Source organism: Sebastes fasciatus, chromosome 20 (genome assembly GCF_043250625.1).
Source record: "Sebastes fasciatus isolate fSebFas1 chromosome 20, fSebFas1.pri, whole genome shotgun sequence".
NCBI classification, from domain to species: domain Eukaryota; kingdom Metazoa; phylum Chordata; class Actinopteri; order Perciformes; family Sebastidae; genus Sebastes; species Sebastes fasciatus.
This window is the reverse complement of record NC_133814.1, coordinates 10363618-10382617: the sequence shown is the minus strand read 5'-3', so window position 1 is coordinate 10382617 and position 19000 is coordinate 10363618. Positions and strand designations below refer to the sequence as shown.

The 19000-nt window shown below is 38.1% G+C and overlaps 3 protein-coding genes across 3 annotated transcripts in view; 1 reads left to right on the top strand and 2 right to left on the bottom strand.

Annotated features, from left to right (window-relative positions):
- uqcrc2b (ubiquinol-cytochrome c reductase core protein 2b) overlaps positions 1-19000 on the bottom strand; it is a 124581-nt gene that overhangs the window by 12562 nt on the left and 93019 nt on the right. The gene's annotated exons all lie outside the window — the stretch shown is intronic.
- Positions 679-6039, top strand: crym (crystallin, mu). Its single transcript, XM_074619316.1, has 8 exons — positions 679-987; positions 1827-1977; positions 4133-4195; positions 4292-4393; positions 5158-5341; positions 5442-5563; positions 5668-5752; positions 5837-6039. The coding sequence occupies exons 1-8, from the start codon at positions 821-823 to the stop codon at positions 5908-5910; spliced, it is 948 nt and encodes a 315-aa protein (XP_074475417.1). The 5' UTR covers positions 679-820; the 3' UTR covers positions 5911-6039.
- Positions 8725-18397, bottom strand: LOC141758230 (ras-related C3 botulinum toxin substrate 1). The gene is made up of 6 exons (XM_074619431.1): positions 18120-18397; positions 13898-13969; positions 13595-13712; positions 13020-13082; positions 11631-11790; positions 8725-10225 (listed from the first exon to the last, which is right to left on the bottom strand). The coding sequence occupies exons 1-6, from the start codon at positions 18152-18154 to the stop codon at positions 10095-10097; spliced, it is 579 nt and encodes a 192-aa protein (XP_074475532.1). The 5' UTR covers positions 18155-18397; the 3' UTR covers positions 8725-10094.

Below are 19000 nucleotides of genomic sequence, written 5' to 3'. Positions count from 1 at the left end.
TACTAAAGTATAACTTCACAAGATGCTCCACGTTCCTCGTTTTCACACAGGCGGCACACTGCTCTATTTCCCCTTTAAAATAATACGTGAAATTACGACTTTATTCTCGTAATATTACAACCTTTTTTCGTAAAATTACAACTTTCTTCTCATAATGTGACTTTTTCTCGTAAAATTACGACTTTATTCTCATAATATTACGACTCTTCTCGTAAAATTACGAATTTATTCTCGTAATATTACGACTTTTTTTCCTTGTAAAATTACAACTTTATTCTCGTAATATTACGACTTTTTTTCCTCGTAAAATTTCTACTTTTTTTCTCCTCAATGTGGTCCTAATACTTTGTCATAAGAATAAATTAGAGACAATATGTTAAAATACTTTATCCATCGACAAGCCACTAGATTAAAATGCACCATTAATAATAGTGATAGGCCTACATCAGTGGTGGAATAAGTACTCGGATCCTACAGTGGATCTGAAAAATGTCCAATGCAAGATTATAAAAATACTCAAGTGAATGTCCAGCCATTATAAAAAAAAACACATTTTATTATTTTATTTTATTTATTATTTTATGATTTATTTGTACTATTTCACACACAGACGGGCATTTGTGGGCGGTGCCAGTCTGATAGATTCATTTTTTTATATGCACTATTGGTGCATGGTGGTGAATGATCGACGTGCTTGCTGTCCAGCCCCCACCACAGTGTTTAACCTCACTGCGGCTCTTGAATGCAACTCGTTCACCTCAAACTTTGGACCAAACTCTCTCCAGTTAACCGACTCCTCTGAATCAGTGAAGCGGAAGCAATGGCCGGGCCTCCTGTTATTATCTGGGAGCATGAAGTGGAGCGTCTGCTGCATCTCAGAGAGCTGGTGCCTCGTCTGGAGGAAGCTTTGGGGAAGTTCTCCAGACGAGACAGCAAGGAGGTGATCCAGCCGGTGCGCACCACGGTGCTGCTGCAGAAACACCACGGGTAACTAGAAAACCACGGTGTGAATGCTGGTTGCTGAAGAGCTGACGCTACACTGTAATGCTGGCTTAAATGTTGTAAGAAGGTGAAGTAGTAGGAATAGATGGAAAAGTGGGAATGGGTTTAATTTGTATGAATATCATTGAAAAGTTGAATAATACCAATAGTTTATAAAAGATGTGGAATATTTGAAGGTTTTTGAATAGCTGATACTAAACTGCACTGCTGGCTTTAATCTGTATGAAGAAGGATACAGAATCAGAATCAAAAGATTATGAATCAGTAAATAGAAGTTGTAATTGCATTAAAAGCAGCTGAAGCCTTATAAATAGTTAGTTCTGAGTTCCCTGTTAAGAAAGTTACCTCCTTGGGCTTTTATTTTAATAAAAATAGGTGAATCCCTAGATTTCCTGTTCTAAGATGTGGAACATTTTACAGTTTGAGTGGAGTTTCTAGGTGAAAGTATGAATGAGCAAAATGAGTTGAAAATGCTTGAAAATGTTTAAATTCGGAACATTTCTTCCATTCATTTCAATGGAGAATTTTTGATGAAATATGGTTAATAATTCTGAAAATATGAACGTTATGAATGAGAAAAGTAATAGCCATCATGTCCTAATTGAGCTGCATGTTTTGATGTTTGAATGGAGTTTCTATGTTGTAAAATGTGGAACGAGTAGCGTTGCAAAAAAAGTGGTCTGACGAAAAATAAAAATAAACTCAGTAGAATAACATATGTTGTTGCTTCCAGCAGTCACAACAACTATGAAAGTTCAGTCATAAATTAATCATTAACACGCTGTTGCTATTGCTGTGCTCACACTCTCCTTCTCCTGTTACAGCTTCATGGGATTGATGCCTACATACATGGAGAATGATGGACTCCTGTGCACAAAGTTTGTGTGTTTCTACAAGAGGGAGGATGGCTCAACTTTGCCATCCACGCAGGCCACAGTGGTGCTGCTGGACCCAGAGTATGGCAATGTGAAGGCTGTGAGTAAAACTAATGCATTCATAAATAAAAGAAACTGCAACTACTACTACAACACTTAGTTTTGGAAAAATATGCTTTTGCATGATTTTGGGGAATTTCTAATAGGAAAAATATTCAATAACTTCACTTTTATAAAGTGTAGTGCCATCAATATTAACATTTAATAGGTATAATCAGGAAGAGACCATTGATGTGTGAAGTGATTTTGGTAGTACAATACTGCATAATACTGAAGTTATTGAATATTTTTCCTATTAAAAATTCACTAAAATTATCCAAAAGCATATTTTTCCAAACTAAATGTTGTAGTACAACTATGAGGAGATCATTGATGTGTGAAGTAATTTTGATGGTACTACACTGGAACGAGATACCTCACTCGAGGGAACGATATACCTAACTCGAGGAACTAACTCGAGGGAACGAGATACCTAACTCGAGGGAATGAGATAACTAACTCGAGGACCTAACTCGAGGGAACGAGATAATACAAATGTTCTCCTAGGGGTCTAGGGGGGCTCCGTAAAACTGTATAAAAACACCACTCTAAACATTTAGGTCCCAAAGGTAGGTTTAACATAGGGATGCACCAATCTGACTTTTTCACTCCTAATACTGATACTTGGGCTTTACCGAGTACCGATCTGATACCAGTGTTTGATTAATAAGCTGTATGCCTCGCTATGAGGAAGTGACTTGGATTATTATTTTATGTGTAAGACAACATCAGGCTTGACGCTATGACAGTGAGTCATATGATGTTGCGTCCGTAGAATAAGTTACGTAACAAGCGTACTTATTATAAGCCAAACCATGATGTTTTTTCTTACCCTTACCAAATAGTTGCCTAAACCCAACCGCAATGGTTTCACAATATTAACCACGTGTTACAACGTTAACCATGACTGTTAACCATGTGCTAACCACGAGCAAACCTTCTGCGTCAAGATACTACCAGGGGCAATCTGCAAAAGCAGTAAAATATAACGAAAAACATTATATTATAAACTAAACAAAAAATAGTTGAACAATGTAATAAATTCAGCGCACAGTGTAATGATTTTGAAAAAGAGGACTCACCTTGTATTCTTCTTAAAGTATAGGAACCCTTCTAGTTTTTCATGACACAAATGGAGTCCTCAATTCACAGCAACTGGACTTTGTCTGTTTGGTCTACCGGACATTTTCATCAATCAGTTCCAAATTGTTGAAGCCTCTTGGATGTGTGACAGAATTCAGGACTACAAGATATCCAGTGACCTGGACAAATGAGAACCTTTACAGAGATGATGATGCAGAATTTAATATATAATGGCTGTGGACTAATTGTTCCAAACATTATTATTCCAGTTACAATAAATGTTAGCTGCTCCAAGCAGTAAACCATATTACATAATCTACAAAACTGTGTCTTTCATTTTGGCACATGGTTAACAGTCACGGTTAACGTTGTACCACGTGGTTATTATTGAAACCATTGCGGTTAGGTTTAGGCAACTATTTGGTAAGGGTACGAGAAAAACTTCATGGTTTGGCTTAAAATAAGTATGCTTGTTACGTAACTTATTCTACGGATGTAACATCATATGACTCGGTGACATAGCGTCACATGACGTGATATAACGTGGTCAGTACATGGGGAAACTATTGATATGAATTTTATTTTCTATTTTATTATAATCTTATTTTTTATTTAGTTTATTGATTATTCTTACTTTTTTTTCATTATGTTATGTCCCAGTAGAGCTTGAGTTTCAGAGTTGTAATTATGTTTTCTGGGTTTTCGTGTATTTCAGGTTGTGTTTCTTGTGGTAACATGTCTTTGTTCATGTCACAATACCAACATTGGGTTGATAGTTAATATGCCAATTGGCTCTTATGCATCTTGCATCATGTATTTAATGTAATGTTAGAAGGGTTCCCATACAGGAAAAAATGTGCTGAATTTATTACATTATTCAACATTATTCAACATACAACTCATAATGTAATAACTTAATACATTATGCACAAAACTCTTACGTTATGTGCTCATGATTTTATCACATTATGTACTGGTTATTACATTATGAGCTTTCATCACATTTAAATAATTACATTATGCATAGTTGTTACATTTAGAGTTGCTACACATAACATGTTTCCAACCTGCAGGTCATGGATGGAGATTTAATCACAGCCATGAGGACAGCTGCAGCCTCGGCCATCTCTGCTAAGGTACTTCCATTTTTCCAACATCTATTCATGCCTGTTCTCTAATCTTTCCCTGTTGTTCTGACTCTGACGCTGTTCTGCTGTGTTTTTATCACGCAGCTGCTCATGAGCCCTGAGGCAGAAGTGTTGGCCATCTTGGGGACTGGCAAACAGGCCTTGAGCCATTATAACGCCTTCACAGAAATGTTTTCATTTAAAGAGGTAAATACAAGGAACCACTTTATTTGCATGTGACTGATAAAGTGGGACAACACTAAATTGTCATTTACACAAAAATCATTAACTTATATACTTTATGAACTCCAAATGGCAAATAAATTCATCGGCATTCTTGCCCAGAGTTAGATGAGAAGATTGATACCACTCATGCCTGTATGCTAAGCATAAAGCTACTGCCAGGTAGGGATGCATCGATACCTGATTGGATATTGGGCCGATACCGACTCAAATAGCTGGACCGGGTATCGGTGACAATGGGTCCGATCTATTCAATTCAGTTCTATGTTACTAAACTATTACATTATATACGGGAATTTGAATTCCTGTTTAAGTTTTGTCCAATTTGTTGTTACATTAAAAAGATTTACACTTGAATTGTAATTCATTTAAATAATTCCTGTTAATTTTGAAGATTTCTTACCAATTTGCTGGAGTACGATTTATTATTTCAATAATAAATAACAATACATTTAAATAATAAAAAAGAAAAGAAATATATATATATATATATATATATATATATACAGATGGTGGTTAGAATAATAATTGTCTGGTACAAATACCACCAATACTGTATGGCGATATATAAATGCATCTCTAGCTTTAAATCCTTTAAAAATGCATTAACAACTAACTAACTTAAAACATTGAAAACTAATTGAATACTGTTGAATTTAGTTTTGTAATTATTTGATATACATATGTTTTTCCCAAACTGTTACACTTCTCCTGGATCCTTGCTACAGGTGCGTGTATGGGGCTGCTCAAAACAGGGAGTGGAGAGGTTTTGCAGCTCTGTCAGCGGTCCGGTGAAGGCGTGTGCCTCAGTGGAGAAGGCGGTGAGGGGAGCAGATGCCATAGTGACGGTAACCAGAAGTACAGAACCAGTGCTTTTTGGTCGGTGGGTCAAACCAGGAGCCCACGTGGCAGGTGAGAAGAAATAATCGACACACAAACAAAATTAAAGAGGAAACAGGTGACATTTTTAGATCAGCATTTCCCACTGTGATTATCTCCTGTTGCCGAGCAGCGGTCGGAGCTTGCAGGCCAAACTGGCGGGAGCTGGACGACGTGTTGATGAAGGAGGCGGTGGTGTACGCTGACAGCAGGGAGGGAGCAATGACAGAGTCCGGCGACGTCATCCTCTCTGGGGTGAGTCTGTCTTTGTGCTTTCTAACTGCCTCAATAAGATAACTGAAGTGTGTGTTACTGGCTCCCTTTTCAGAATATGTGTAGAATAAAATATCTTGTTTTAGGTTGAGGTGTTTGCAGAGCTCGGAGATGTTATTAATGGGACAAAACCTGCCCACAGAGAGAAGACAACCGTGTTCAAATCCCTTGGTAAGCCCTACTTCATGTATGCCTAGTCCATATTATGTGGAAGGTATTTCAGTACATTAAGACTTGTTTTGTTTTTTACAACAGGAATGGGAGTTGAAGATGCTGTGTCTGCTCAGCTGGTATTTGACCAATGGAACGCAAAAAACAGAAAACTATGAAGTGGCCATGTACTTCAACCGTGACCTCTCTGTTTGACCTTTATGGCACACAAGCTGGTCAAGATCAAGGCAATCTAAGACAGGAGAGAAAATAATACACTAGTCAGTCCAAATGGATTTTTACTCCACTTTATATAAAAAAAACACTGCTGATAAACCTGATAAACCTCCTAAAATAAGTATACCGATTTTGCCATTGAGCTGTATATTTAATGCTGAAATGCTTAGTTGATTAATCATTTAGGGTAAACGTCCCTATTAAGCCCACACACCATATAAGCCCACTTGCAATTTCTAAGTAAAAAACAACTACATAATTTTTTGCTGTGATGTTTCTTCCAATGAAGTTGCTTGCTATTACATAAATAACACTTTTTTTATTCTTGATTTGTTGATATTGAGTTATCATAGCACAGAGGGGGACTTTATTAAAATAATGTAAACTTGAAAATGTAATTCCACAATATTATAATGTTACACATATATATGTGTTATTTGATTAAAAATGAAAATGCAACAATACAGTTTTCATTTTCACATACTCGCATGGGCGTTCTTGGACCATATAAAGCTGTTTGACATTTAAATTTTCAAAGTTATACCCCACTGTAATTTAAAATGCAATATAAACAATGTAGCCTGATTTTCCTTTTGTGCAAGCAATATTTAAGTCAAAATGCAAATGCAATTTTCCGACAATTTGAAAATGAAAACGGTATTTGACATTTCATGTTCAAAGACTTAACTTGCTGTATAGTGGATACTATTTAAATGTTCAATCAAATTTGAAAATTAAAATGCAATACAAGCAATGGGTCAGAATGTAACCTGATTTTCCATTTGTGCAAGCATTATTTAAGTCACGATTAAAATGCAATTTTCGAACTATTTGAAAAGGAAAACGGCATTTGACATTTCATTTCCAAAGACTTAAAGGGACTGTTTGTAAGAATCAGAAATGCTTGTTAACAGCGACACCTGTGGCCGTTAAGTCAACGAAAGTCAGCGTCGTGCTCGTGCTCGCTCTACATAGACATGAACAAGCGCCGCACAAAACAGTGAGGCGACACACGTCAGCTAAAACCACAATATCACTCTATATTTCAGCTGCTTGGCAGTAATGTTAGCTGACCAGACGAAGGTCTCTCCATGAATCGATGCTGATCCTAGTGTTGGCTTTTCCTGCTTCAGCCTCCCGACCACGGCCGGAGGGAGACAACGGCACCCGGTTCAGAGACGATAAATGACTCGCTTGCGGAGCCCCGTCACTTCACAAGATACGGAAAACCTCTGTTGGTCTGGAGGAGCCAGACCAACAGTCCACTGTACATTCACTAAATATTCTCAGAGCTACTAACTCTTCCGCAGTGTGTAGTGTGCGCGCATGCACGTGAGGTGGAGCGAGCTGAGTGCAGGCAGGCAGGCAGAGGAGCAGAGTACAACAGAGACTCCGGCCCTGGAGATAGGTCATAGTATAATATGTTCATTAAATAAAATAAAGTCATAGTATAGGAAGTTAATTAAAAAAAAATTCATAGTATAGTATGTAAAAAAAATTAAAATAAGTCGATGTTGGAAAAAAAGTCATAGTATAGTATGTCGAAAAAAAAGTCATAGTACAGTATGTCGAAAAAATAAAAAAAAGTCATAGTACAGTATGTCGAAAAAATTAAAAAGTCATAGTACAGTATGTCTAAAAAAAAAAAAAAAGTCACATTATAGTATGTTGGAAAAAAAGTCATAGTATAGTACGTTGAGAAAATATAGTATAGTATGTAAAAAAAATAAGTCATAGTATATTATGTCGAAAAAATAAAAGTCATACTATAGTATGTCGAAGAAAATAAAAAGTCAGTGTAGTATGTCATAAAAAATTAAAAAAGTCATACTATAGTATGTTCATTAAATTAAAAAAAGTCATATATATACACTCACTGGCCACTTACTTAGGTAAACCTTGCTAGTACTGGATTGGACCCCCTTTTGCCTTCAGAACTGCCTTAATTCTTCGTATAGATAGATTCAACAAGGTGTTGGAAACATTCCTCAGTGATTTTGGTCCATAGTGACATGATAGCATCACGCAGTTGCTGCAGATTTGTCGGCTGCACATCCATAATGCGAATCTCCCGTTCCACCACATCCCAAAGGTGCTCTATTGGATTGAGATCTGGTGACTGTGGAGGCCATTGGAGTACAGTGAACTCATTGTCATGTTCAAGAAACCAGTTTGACATGATTTGAGCTTTGTGACATTATCCTGCTGGAAGTAGCCATCAGAAGATTGGTACACTGTGGTCATAAAGTGATGGACATGGTCAGCAACAATACTCAGGTAGGCCGTGGCATTTAAACGATGCTCAATTGGTACTAAGGGAGTCATATTCTCTTTATCAAATTCATTCTCCTGAGAAATTTGATGAAAAATAAATAACACTTCCCCAGAACTGAGGTCGGAAGTTGGAAATTTCAGTTGGGGAAATTCCGACCTCTGTGCGGGAACGCAGCATTAGTCACTGAGCGAGGAAGTGACATCCTAACTTAAGACCCGCCTTGCTGAGAGGACTGATTTTCATTTTCATTTTGACACCATAAGAGCGTGGTGTCATGAAAATGTAAATGCAATAGCCTGGGGGAGCTGTTTCACTTATTGCATTTGAATATTGTCCACTGTACTGCAGGTTAGATCTTTGAAAATGAAATGTCAAATGCTGTTTTTATTTTCAAACAAACAAAAATCATTACTTGCATCCCTTGATTATATTATTTCCCCGGAACTGTTGTGTTTGAATAGAAAATATAAATTCAACAGAATTCATTTTCAATGATTTTATTTGCTAAAAAAAAAGAAAATATGCATATTACTAAGTGAAAATGAAACCACATTTAGCAAGAAAGTAAATCCAAGTGTGCACTTCCACTGCCCCATTGAAACACTGATAAAATTAGTCCAGATCTACAGTGGTTCCTAAGAGCACCCATGCAATTTGATCATTGCTCATATCAAAATAAAATGTATTTGCTGAATAGTTACTGCTCATATTGTACAACCAAGACATTAAAACCAGTTGCATCCTACGAGTGCAAATACACTGGCCTCGTAGACTTCATAAAAAAACAGTAATAGATGTGGTCGAAATTAGCAAGAACAAGTGTGAACTTGAAATTATATAACCTTTACAGATTGAGAATGAACCAGCACAACAACACTGGCTGCACTGCACCTTCACATGCCTGACAGTCGGTCATAAAATACTGTGTGTTGATTTAACACATAGCGAGAAGAGAGCAATGGATTCACCTAGAAAACGCTTTTAGGAACAAAACGAGATAATCACCTGTTAAATATCTAGCAGAGACTGTGTTTTTTAAATGCTTGTTAATTGTAGAGAGTCATTATTACTTATCTTAGCAGCTGCTACAACAATTCTTTTTAAGTCATTTAAGGGTTAAACTGTTTCTGCATGGTTAAAACAAAAATTAAAAAGGAAAGAGACGTTTTTAGTGTTCATTTAGTGACTACAAAGTGATGACCGTTGACTGAGTTTTGGCAACACCTCAGTCTAGTCAGATGACACATGTAAACAAAAACGGTCCGTCAACCACTGGTGACAAGAGACTGACAATAAAAAAAAAGGAGAAATTAGAGTTTCTAAAAAACATTTTTTTCTTAAAGTAAAATTTCATCAAGGCAGCAGGAATCTTGTAGTGTGTAGGGGAAAGAGTGCAGTGCGGGACCTCCTCCTCTTTTAGAGTTAAATCTACGATAACGTCATGATAAAATCACATTCAAGTAGTGTTTCTTCACAATGTCTGAGAAAAATGCCATGATTTCTTTTTTTTTTTTGTAAAATCCTCCCTCTTTCTCCTTAAAATCAACCCCCAGATCCAAAATCAAATCTCCCACCCTCATATTCCCAGAGGTCTTAGCACTTCATTCCAGTCGATCTGAAAGGACTAAACAGATGTAAGCAAACAGAAACCAGATCTGACAGAAAAAACCTTCGGCGCTGCTTAAATCTGTCGAGTTCTTTCAGATGGAAGTCTGATCTAACCAGAGCTTCTATGTAAGCAAGGACACAGGGGGTGAATAGATATTTGGGGAACCCAGCCATCATCTTCTTCCCTCTGAGTAGCTGAGTTCTGACTGTAACCGTGTTTCCTTCTCCCTGTGGTTCTCCCCATTACAATATTCTGCACTTCCTCCTCTTCTTCTTGGCGGGTGGGGGGCACAGGACCGCCCTGATGGCTTCATCGAACACCGTCTTAAGGCCGCGCTGCGTCAAAGCGGAGCACTCCAGATACTTCACTGAACCTGGTGGGCGGAGGAGGAAAAGCAGAGGAACAAGTCAGCAAACCAAACTTGTTTTTGGTTGCATGCAATCATCATACATACAGAACATATTTTAAAGCTTGAATACATTTAGCAGTATGACTGTACACTGTAAAATTCCAACAAAATCTGGGGTGCATAAGGTTTTTAGAACAAATATGGCTTTTTTAATACCCTTTAAATGATAGCTGGAAGTGAATTTAAAGTTCGGTTAAAGCTTCAGTAGGCAGAATGTTTTTGGCAACATTGGGCAAAAATGTCAAAATAACCTTTTAGCATATTGTAATTCAAGTGCTCCGAGAGAAAACTACACTTCTGCACCTCCTCATGGCTCTGTTTTCAGACTTCATTCAGAGGAGGCAGCTGTCAATCACTCGCAAATTCCGATCAAACGGTGAAACTAGGCAGCGTTGATTAAATATTAATCAATATTCTGTTACTCTAATGCCTATTTCTCGCCTCAAATGTTTTCAGTAACATCTTTTAGTGTACCGTTTAGCTGTAAAATTAGAAAGTTTGCTCCGGCTGGTGGGCGGTACTATTTCCTCAACTGATCTCAACATGGCTGTCGGGTCATAAACTTTCTTATTTTACAGCTAAACAGTGCACTACAAGATGGTTCTGAAAACATTTTACATGAGAAATAGGCATTACAGTAACAGAATATTGATTCATATTTGATCAGCGCTGCCTAGTTTCACCGTTTGATCGGAGTTTGTGAGTGATTGACAGCTGCTCAGAGACGACAAGGCTCCAGCTTGGCTCTGATTGGTTGTTTTCCTCCGGTCTGTGAAATTTTGCAAATGCCATTAGGAGCACTGGAGGACACCGGAGGACACAGAGGCACACGATTTCTTTCAGATTAACTGTCTCATGCACTACTGTCAGGATATAGTGACCGTTTTATGAAAATAAAAATAATGATTTTTAAATCATTTTGCTCCAATCTAATCTGGCCGACTGCTGCTTTAACAACCAAAATGAATAAACAAAATACGTTCTGAAAGCTGCAGTTGGTAACTGAGCAAATATGATAGAAAGTTATTTCTATAAAACTGTAACTATATCATGACAGAAGTGCATGAGACTGGTAATCTGGAAAAAAAAATGTTCCTCTGCCTTCTCCTAATGGCATTTGCAAGATTCCACGGCGCCCAAGTCAAAACCAATCAGAGCCGAGCTGTCTCTTCAGCAGCTGTCAATCACAGCTCACGAAAACAAACTAGGCAGCACTAATCGATTATGAATCAAGATTCTGTTACAAGCTACAAACGCACTGAAAGCTGAACACACAACGTCTTTCTCTCTGGTCTCCTGCATGCTTAACAGCCTCAACATTAAGATCATTTAAACATTTTATCTGTGTATGCGTGGTGTTTGAACTGACTTATTTCTTTAGCCATGGCCAAGCCCTGAGGGTAGGTGATGGGGGTGAGTTTCTTCTCCTTGAGTTTTTCGATAGTGTCCTTGTCGTCTCTCAGATCCAGCTTGGTGCCCACCAGGATGATGGGCGTGTTCGGGCAGTGGTGTCTCACCTCAGGGTACCACTGGGGGAGGAGAGAGGGGGATAGAGTCAGAGGTGGCGGGATGCAGAGGGACAGTGTGGCAGACAGTGTGGAAGGTGAGCGGGTTGACAACACAAGAGATTTCTTTGGATAGAGGTTCTTATCCAAATTCAACATGATGTGACGTTTCAGGTATAAGAGAATACACTGGACAATTGTCAGTTACAATATATGGCATTTATTCCTATTACTTTATCAACTGAGCTCCAAATAATCCATTTCTATTTAACCATTACCTCTGAAGAAGTTTTAAAATGATAAAAAAAAAAACATACATTTCCATAAAGCAATACAATGCTCCATACGCAAATCGGAATTTTGCAAACAAAGGGCAAAGTCAAGGTCCATCTGCAGATGATCAACACTGACAGTTCGTTTTTGCCTGGAAATATGTCTTTTTATGTCTACATCGTTACATCTAACAACATTTTGAATGTCTTGTGCGTAACGTTTTGCATATTGTCATTAAATTATGTAAAACATCTTATTTATAGGTACATATCTACAGACTATCAGACTAGGCACGCAAAGTGCATTATTATCATACTGTGGGGGATGTGTCGGTGTTTTCGTTCTGGTGATAACCTTATATTTTTTGATGTTAATAAAATGTACTCAAATTCATGAATATGTAGGATATTACTGACATTCCTGCAACATTACGTCACAACGTCTGCGGTCACTCAAGACGCATGTTAGTGCCACGTCTGAACAGGCCCAGAGCGTAGAGTCGGCATACTTTCATATCAAACTCGGTGAAATAAGGGTTTATTTGACCAAACCAGAGATGCTGATTGTTGGAAAGACTAACGCCGATGGTTTTGGTGAGTTTTATTTTGTTTCTGTCAAGTTTTGAATAAAGTGTTTTACGTATGCTCCGCCACTAGAACAGCTGATCTCAACATAAAATGCAGAAACAAATACACGTTGGATGATGACGCAAATGTACTTGGGTACGGAACAACTTAACTAATGTGAAAGCTGAGTGGCGGGGGAGTGAAGAAAGAGAGCAATCGTACTCGAGCACGGTACGAATCAATTCTACCTAATATAAAAATACCCTTATTTTAGAGTTGTGTCAAAAATGGTTCAAATCAAATGGCTGAAATCCACCCATCTGACCAGGACATTTTATGGAAAACAGGCAACCTAATATGACCATTATATGCAGATGTGACAATCTGCAGAGATAAAGAGCAGGTTGTTCTCACCTTGGCACGGACGTTTTCAAAGGAGGCTGGACTGACTAGTGAAAAGCAAATCAGGAACACATCCTGAGGAAGGAAAAATGATGAACATCAATACAACATTGAAAACTTAAATCAGCACTGTGGAGATGTTTCTGTTACAACTGGGACAAACAAATCTTAAAACGGATCAACACTGTGATGCTGAAGCTATAGCATAAAATATTGACTTAATGGACCCCAAATGTTCAGATATGAGGGTTCACAAAACGAGACAAATCTGGACTGTGTTGGTTAAATACACACTGACTCCAACTCTCAGCTCCCTGTGAGTCTTTGGCACAGAGGCCAGTTTGTTGTCAGGACAAAGAGTGCAAACAAGAGCTCCCTTTCACTTCCTCCAGACAGTGTATAGGTACTATGGATACAAGGCTCTACTCTGCTGAGTGCAAAGACTCTGTCTTAAGCATTACAGGCCAGTGAATAACTCCAAATCAATTCAGGCAAAGTGAAAACAGTGTCTGGCTGATACTAGTCTGTGCACGGCAGTGGTCTGAGACAAGCGGTTGTTAATGCTGCGCGTGAATGCATATACATACCGTCTGTGGGTAGGACAGAGGCCTGAGCCTGTCGTAGTCCTCCTGTCCTGCCGTATCCCACAGGCCCAGGTTTACTGGTTTCCCATCGACCATCACATTGGCGGAGTAGTTGTCAAAGCTGCAGGAAGGGAGGTCGGTGGTTAGGTTTCAAATTAAGCATTTCAACAATTTCCTTCAGGATAAATAAAGTCTTATCTTAATGTACAATACAGTGAAGAGAAACTTGTGCATAGATGTTGATACACTGACCATCTCCATATCACAGCTGTTTATGTGAGGTGTGTGTCTGTGTGTGTTACTTACACTGTGGGGATGTACTCTCCAGGGAAGGCATTGGTAGTGTAGCTGATGAGCAGGCATGTTTTACCCACCGCCCTGGGATTAGAAAGGAGAGGAGAAAATACAATGATGAGACCTGGACATCGCTGCTTAATATATTCTCACAGTTTTTATAATTACGGTATATTCTTGAGTGAAATTGTGTCAGGACTGGGTGTTTGCAGTCTCGTGTTTACTTTTACAATCGTCAAATAAATATATCTACCCTCTGATCGCCGGCGATCTCGACCGACTTTACTGTCTTTCAGAGGCTGTAGCAGGCTCAGTTTTATGGTTGAGAGGAGGCTAAATGACACTTTGAATTTAGGCTACATTTTGGCATGGGAAAAACTCAAATTGACATTTTCAAAAGGGGCCCTCTGACCTCTGACCTCAAGTGTGTGAATGAAAATGGGTTCTATGGGTACCCACGAGTCTCCCCTTTACAGACATGCCCACTTTATGATAATCACATACAGTTTGGGGAAAAACCAGGAAGTTCTTTTGAATGCAGTATAAATGTGTTATTTTATAACTAGAGACCTAGGGGCATTCAGGCGATGCGTGGCTTTCCTAGGTATATAGACAATAAGTCACTTTGTGAGCAGTTTCCAGAACAGAAGTGCCATCCAATCGCAGAAAAATGCAATTCTCGCAGAAATCTCCAAATGTCAAAAGATTTTGACACCAAATCACAGCATGGCTTTTTCTACATTAAGACACCTCAAGGTCTCGGTGTCTTAATGTGGTATTTTGGAAGGATTATTGATAATTTTTATCAATTCTCGAGTGGTAAAATTTTTTTTTAATTTAGTACTAAATCTCTGTAACAAACGGTATCAACCCAAAAATTGCTGCAACAAATTATGAGACATAAGTGAGCATGGGAATGGCCTTCATATACTTCCATCATGATATTCTTAGCCCTTATACACTTTCACAATTTATTTTAATCAATTCACGTTTATTCCTGATTTATGACTAAAACAACTTGACACACAGTGCTGAGCTGCATCTCAAATTAATCTTCAGGTTCCCAGCTTTCAGATGATGTACACCACTTCTATGTGACATCTACTGTTGACCTGCTATATCCCCCTAAAGACCCCCCTGTAACGCCCTAAAAAAGACATAAACGGGTCTATGTTGGGTCTCTTAGGGTTAACGGATACAAGATGTGAGCACAGGGTCAATAACACATCAGATGAAAAGGCAAGACTTTGTACACCACTACAGCTTAAAAATTAAACCAACAGTCCCCTCAGTCATTTATTCAGGATTGCAAATTGTGTATGTGACTCTGTTATCGTGGCCGATATCTTTCAAGTATGACTTTGCCAGTTCAAAGCTTTGGTTTAAGAAAACAATGTCCTAGACATGCAGTCAATGGACTGACCTACTACATGAAATGCTCTGCTGTCATGGCATGCCGTTTCTCTCCACGGGATGATACTAAAAGCTGACGACAAAATAATCGCGTGTAACTATATTTAATATTACAATACAAACTTGTGACAATGTCCATAGTTGAGCTGAAAAATGGTCAGGTATAAATCCCAAAGAGTGCTAATAACTTTCATTCATTCATTCAACCTATATTTATTTCCCCGAAAGATTATTGAGGAACGATCCTCATTTACAATGACATTGAGTCAATTACAAAAACAAAGAAAGGGAAAACAAGACAACAATGACATATACAAACAGAGGCAATACCATTATAAAAAATAGCAAAAGCATTACAACTTTTCAATTAGCAAAAATAATTTGATAGATACATTTGCATATTTAAGATGTGAAAATAAAATACTAGAATTTTGCATTTATCTGTCTGAAAACATTAAATGCCATTTATTGTGAACTATCAGAGGTCAGAACAGCTACCTGAAAATGATGACAAGAGCTAAAAAAGTCTTATAAAAATGGCATTGTCCTATCAGAAATAATAAATCTGTATGTATTACAATGTTTTAAGTCGTGTTTTGAGGTCAATCAAGTTCAGGCATTTGCTCATTGTCCCTCATACAAGTTTGTATTTTATTATATAGTTACACCCCTATCATTTTGTCGTCAGCTTTTAGTATCATCCCATGGAGAGAAACAGCATGCCATGACAGCAGAGCATTTCATGTAGTAGGTCAGTCCATTGACTGCTTGTCTAGGACATTGTTTTCTTAAACCAAAGCTTAGAACTGGCAAAGTCATACTTGAAAGATATCGGACATGATAACAGAGTCACGCGTACGATTTCCAATCCAACAAATGACCCTACAATCAACAATAGTTTTAACTTTCTAATGTTTTCTTGACTGTGAGGGAACTGTTTGTTTATTTTTTTAAGCTGTGGTGGTGTACAAAATGTTGCCTTCTCTTCTGATATGTGCTCACATCTTGTATCTGTTAACCCTAAAAGACCCAACATAGACCTGTTTTTGTCTTTTTTAGGGGGGGGAGGGGGTCTTTAGGAGGAGAGAGCAGGTCTGCAGTATATGCCACATTAAAGTGATGTACATCGTCTGAAAGCTGGGAACCTGAAGATTAACTTGAGATGTAGCCCAGCACTGTGTGTGAAATTGTTCTAGACATATATCAGAAATAAACATGGATTAAATAATTGATTAAAATAAATAGTAAAAGTATATAAGGGTTTAAACATTATGATAGACGTATATGAAGGCCACTCCCATGCGCCACTATTTCTCATAAGCTGTTGCAGCAATTTTTGGGTTAATATCATTTGTTACACAGATTTGGTGCTAAATTTAACCATTTTTTTTACCACTAGAGAATTGATAAAAATGGCGTTGTCCTATCAGAAAAATAAATAAATAAATATCTGTATCTATTACAATGTTTAAAGTAGTTTATTCTCTATCCACTTTTATTCCTCAGTTTAGTCTTATGCAGGTAATGCTCTTTTTTATTTATTTTATTTAAAGTTGCTTTATTTTTTTATTCAATATTTAAATGTTGTTCTAAAAGTTTTTATAATAAAATGGTGAACCTCTGTTGAAACACAGCACATTTCATGCCTAACAAGGAATGATGCGTTTTGTAAGTTCACAGTTTGTTTTTTTCCCGTGTTTTTAAGGAATGTACCAAGTAAAAATACCAAGCTTTTGCTGGCTATAAATGCTCCATTTTGTGCTCTATAGTATAATCCAAAAATGGACTGGGTTCTTTAGATTATTGAGAATAACTACTAGCTACTGTTCAGACTAAGACATCAGTTTTAAATACATCAAAGGGATCCTATTAAGTTGGGGTGGGACCTTAATTTTCATTTAAAGGGGACATATTATAAAAAAGTGAGATTTTCATGTTTTTTTATTATAAAGCAGGCTTAAGTCCTATATAAATACTGTGAAAGTATCGAAACACTCAATCAACAGGGAAATACACACAGCCCGTATTCAGAAACTCTGCATTTGAAACAAGCTGTCAGGATTTCTGTCCATTTGTGATGTCACAAATGTACAATATTTAGACCCTTGACACAACTTTAAACGTAAACGTTCTAAATGTGTCCCAGTTTATTCCTGTTGCAGTGTATGTGAATGTCATCAGCTGACAGGAAGTAAATATGGACCCAAAAATTCTGTTAAAATGTGCTAAAACGGAGCGTTTCAGACAGAGGGTAAATACAGGCATATTCAGGCAGACAGTATGAGGAAAATAAAGTTTTTTTCTAACATTACATTATGTAAACATGTTCTAGTAGAAACACAAAATACAAATATGAACCTGAAAATGAGCATGATATGGGACCTTTAATACAACAAAAAATAAATGTTGTGTCAAGGCCTTGAGTGGCTGCATTGGTAGTGAAAAACCTACAAAGTGTGCACAACAGATTTAATATTAAATAGTGAACAATATAAAAAAAAAAAAAGTATCTATCTGTGCACATGGACAGCCTGAGTCATGTGTCTAATAAATGACATGCTGTGACCTCTTTTCAGTCCCACCTAACCAGAGCAATGTAGATAAATCTGTCTGACCCAGCTGGACCAGAGAGCAGCACAACAACAACAGCTGTCGCTCAAGTTAAGGCATGCTCTCTCTGATCTATCTGAGGCTCGTTAGACAACTGCTGGTTAACTGGGTCAACCACAACAGGTATGCTGGCTTTTAAACCCTGACTATGTGAGTACAATTAGGACATTTAAGAGTCAAAGTAAGGATGAAAAGAGATGGTTTAACTCACCCGTCGCCCACCACCACACACTTAATGGCCTGCATCAGGACGCCTCTCTCTCTCGATGGTAACCTCGCTGCAGCAGCTCGATGTCGGTTACAGATAAATAAAGTGTCGCTTGTAAAGTAAAGGTTTAACAAAGTGAGAGGGTTTTGAAAGCGGTGCTAATAAAGTTGATAGATGTTGTCGTTAACAGATATTATCCGGCTTCTCTCTTCCTTCTTCTCAGCAACACCCGGTGAAACTCCTAGATTGTAATCCAGGCTGGCAACACCCAGGAAAAAAACTCTGGAGGCAAGACTGAGGGGAAAAACGCCCACCGTTAAAGGAAGCGGCAGATCAGATCCCTGCACGTCACATCCGATCAGAGCAGGACGGTCAAACGCTGCCATCTAGTGGTCACTACAGGAACATGCTGCTGATTTAAAGGTGCCATATTATATGAGTTTGATGAAAAGTGCGCTTAATTTTGGCGAGTAAAAACTGGCATGGCGATTTTCAAAGGGGTCCCTTGACCTCTGACCTCAAGATATGTGAATGAAAATGGGTTCTATGGGTACCCACGAGTCTCCCCCTTTTCGGAAAATTATTTTTATTCCTATTATAATTCCAAACATAGCATGACAAACATAACAAAACATAACACCGGTGCCATAATGCAAAAAAAATGACATCTTATATTTAACATTTAAAGGGACTATTTGTAACTTTGTACGCGCATAAATGTAGCGTGTCGTCACACATGCGCGCTCGCATATGCGCGTATGCCGCTGCCTTTCCTCCTCTGCCTGCCTGCCTTCACTCAGAGAGCGCGCGTTCTCAGCTCGCTCCACCTCTAGACGTGAACGCGCGCTCGCTCCACACTGCAGAAGAGTTAGTTTAGCTCTGAG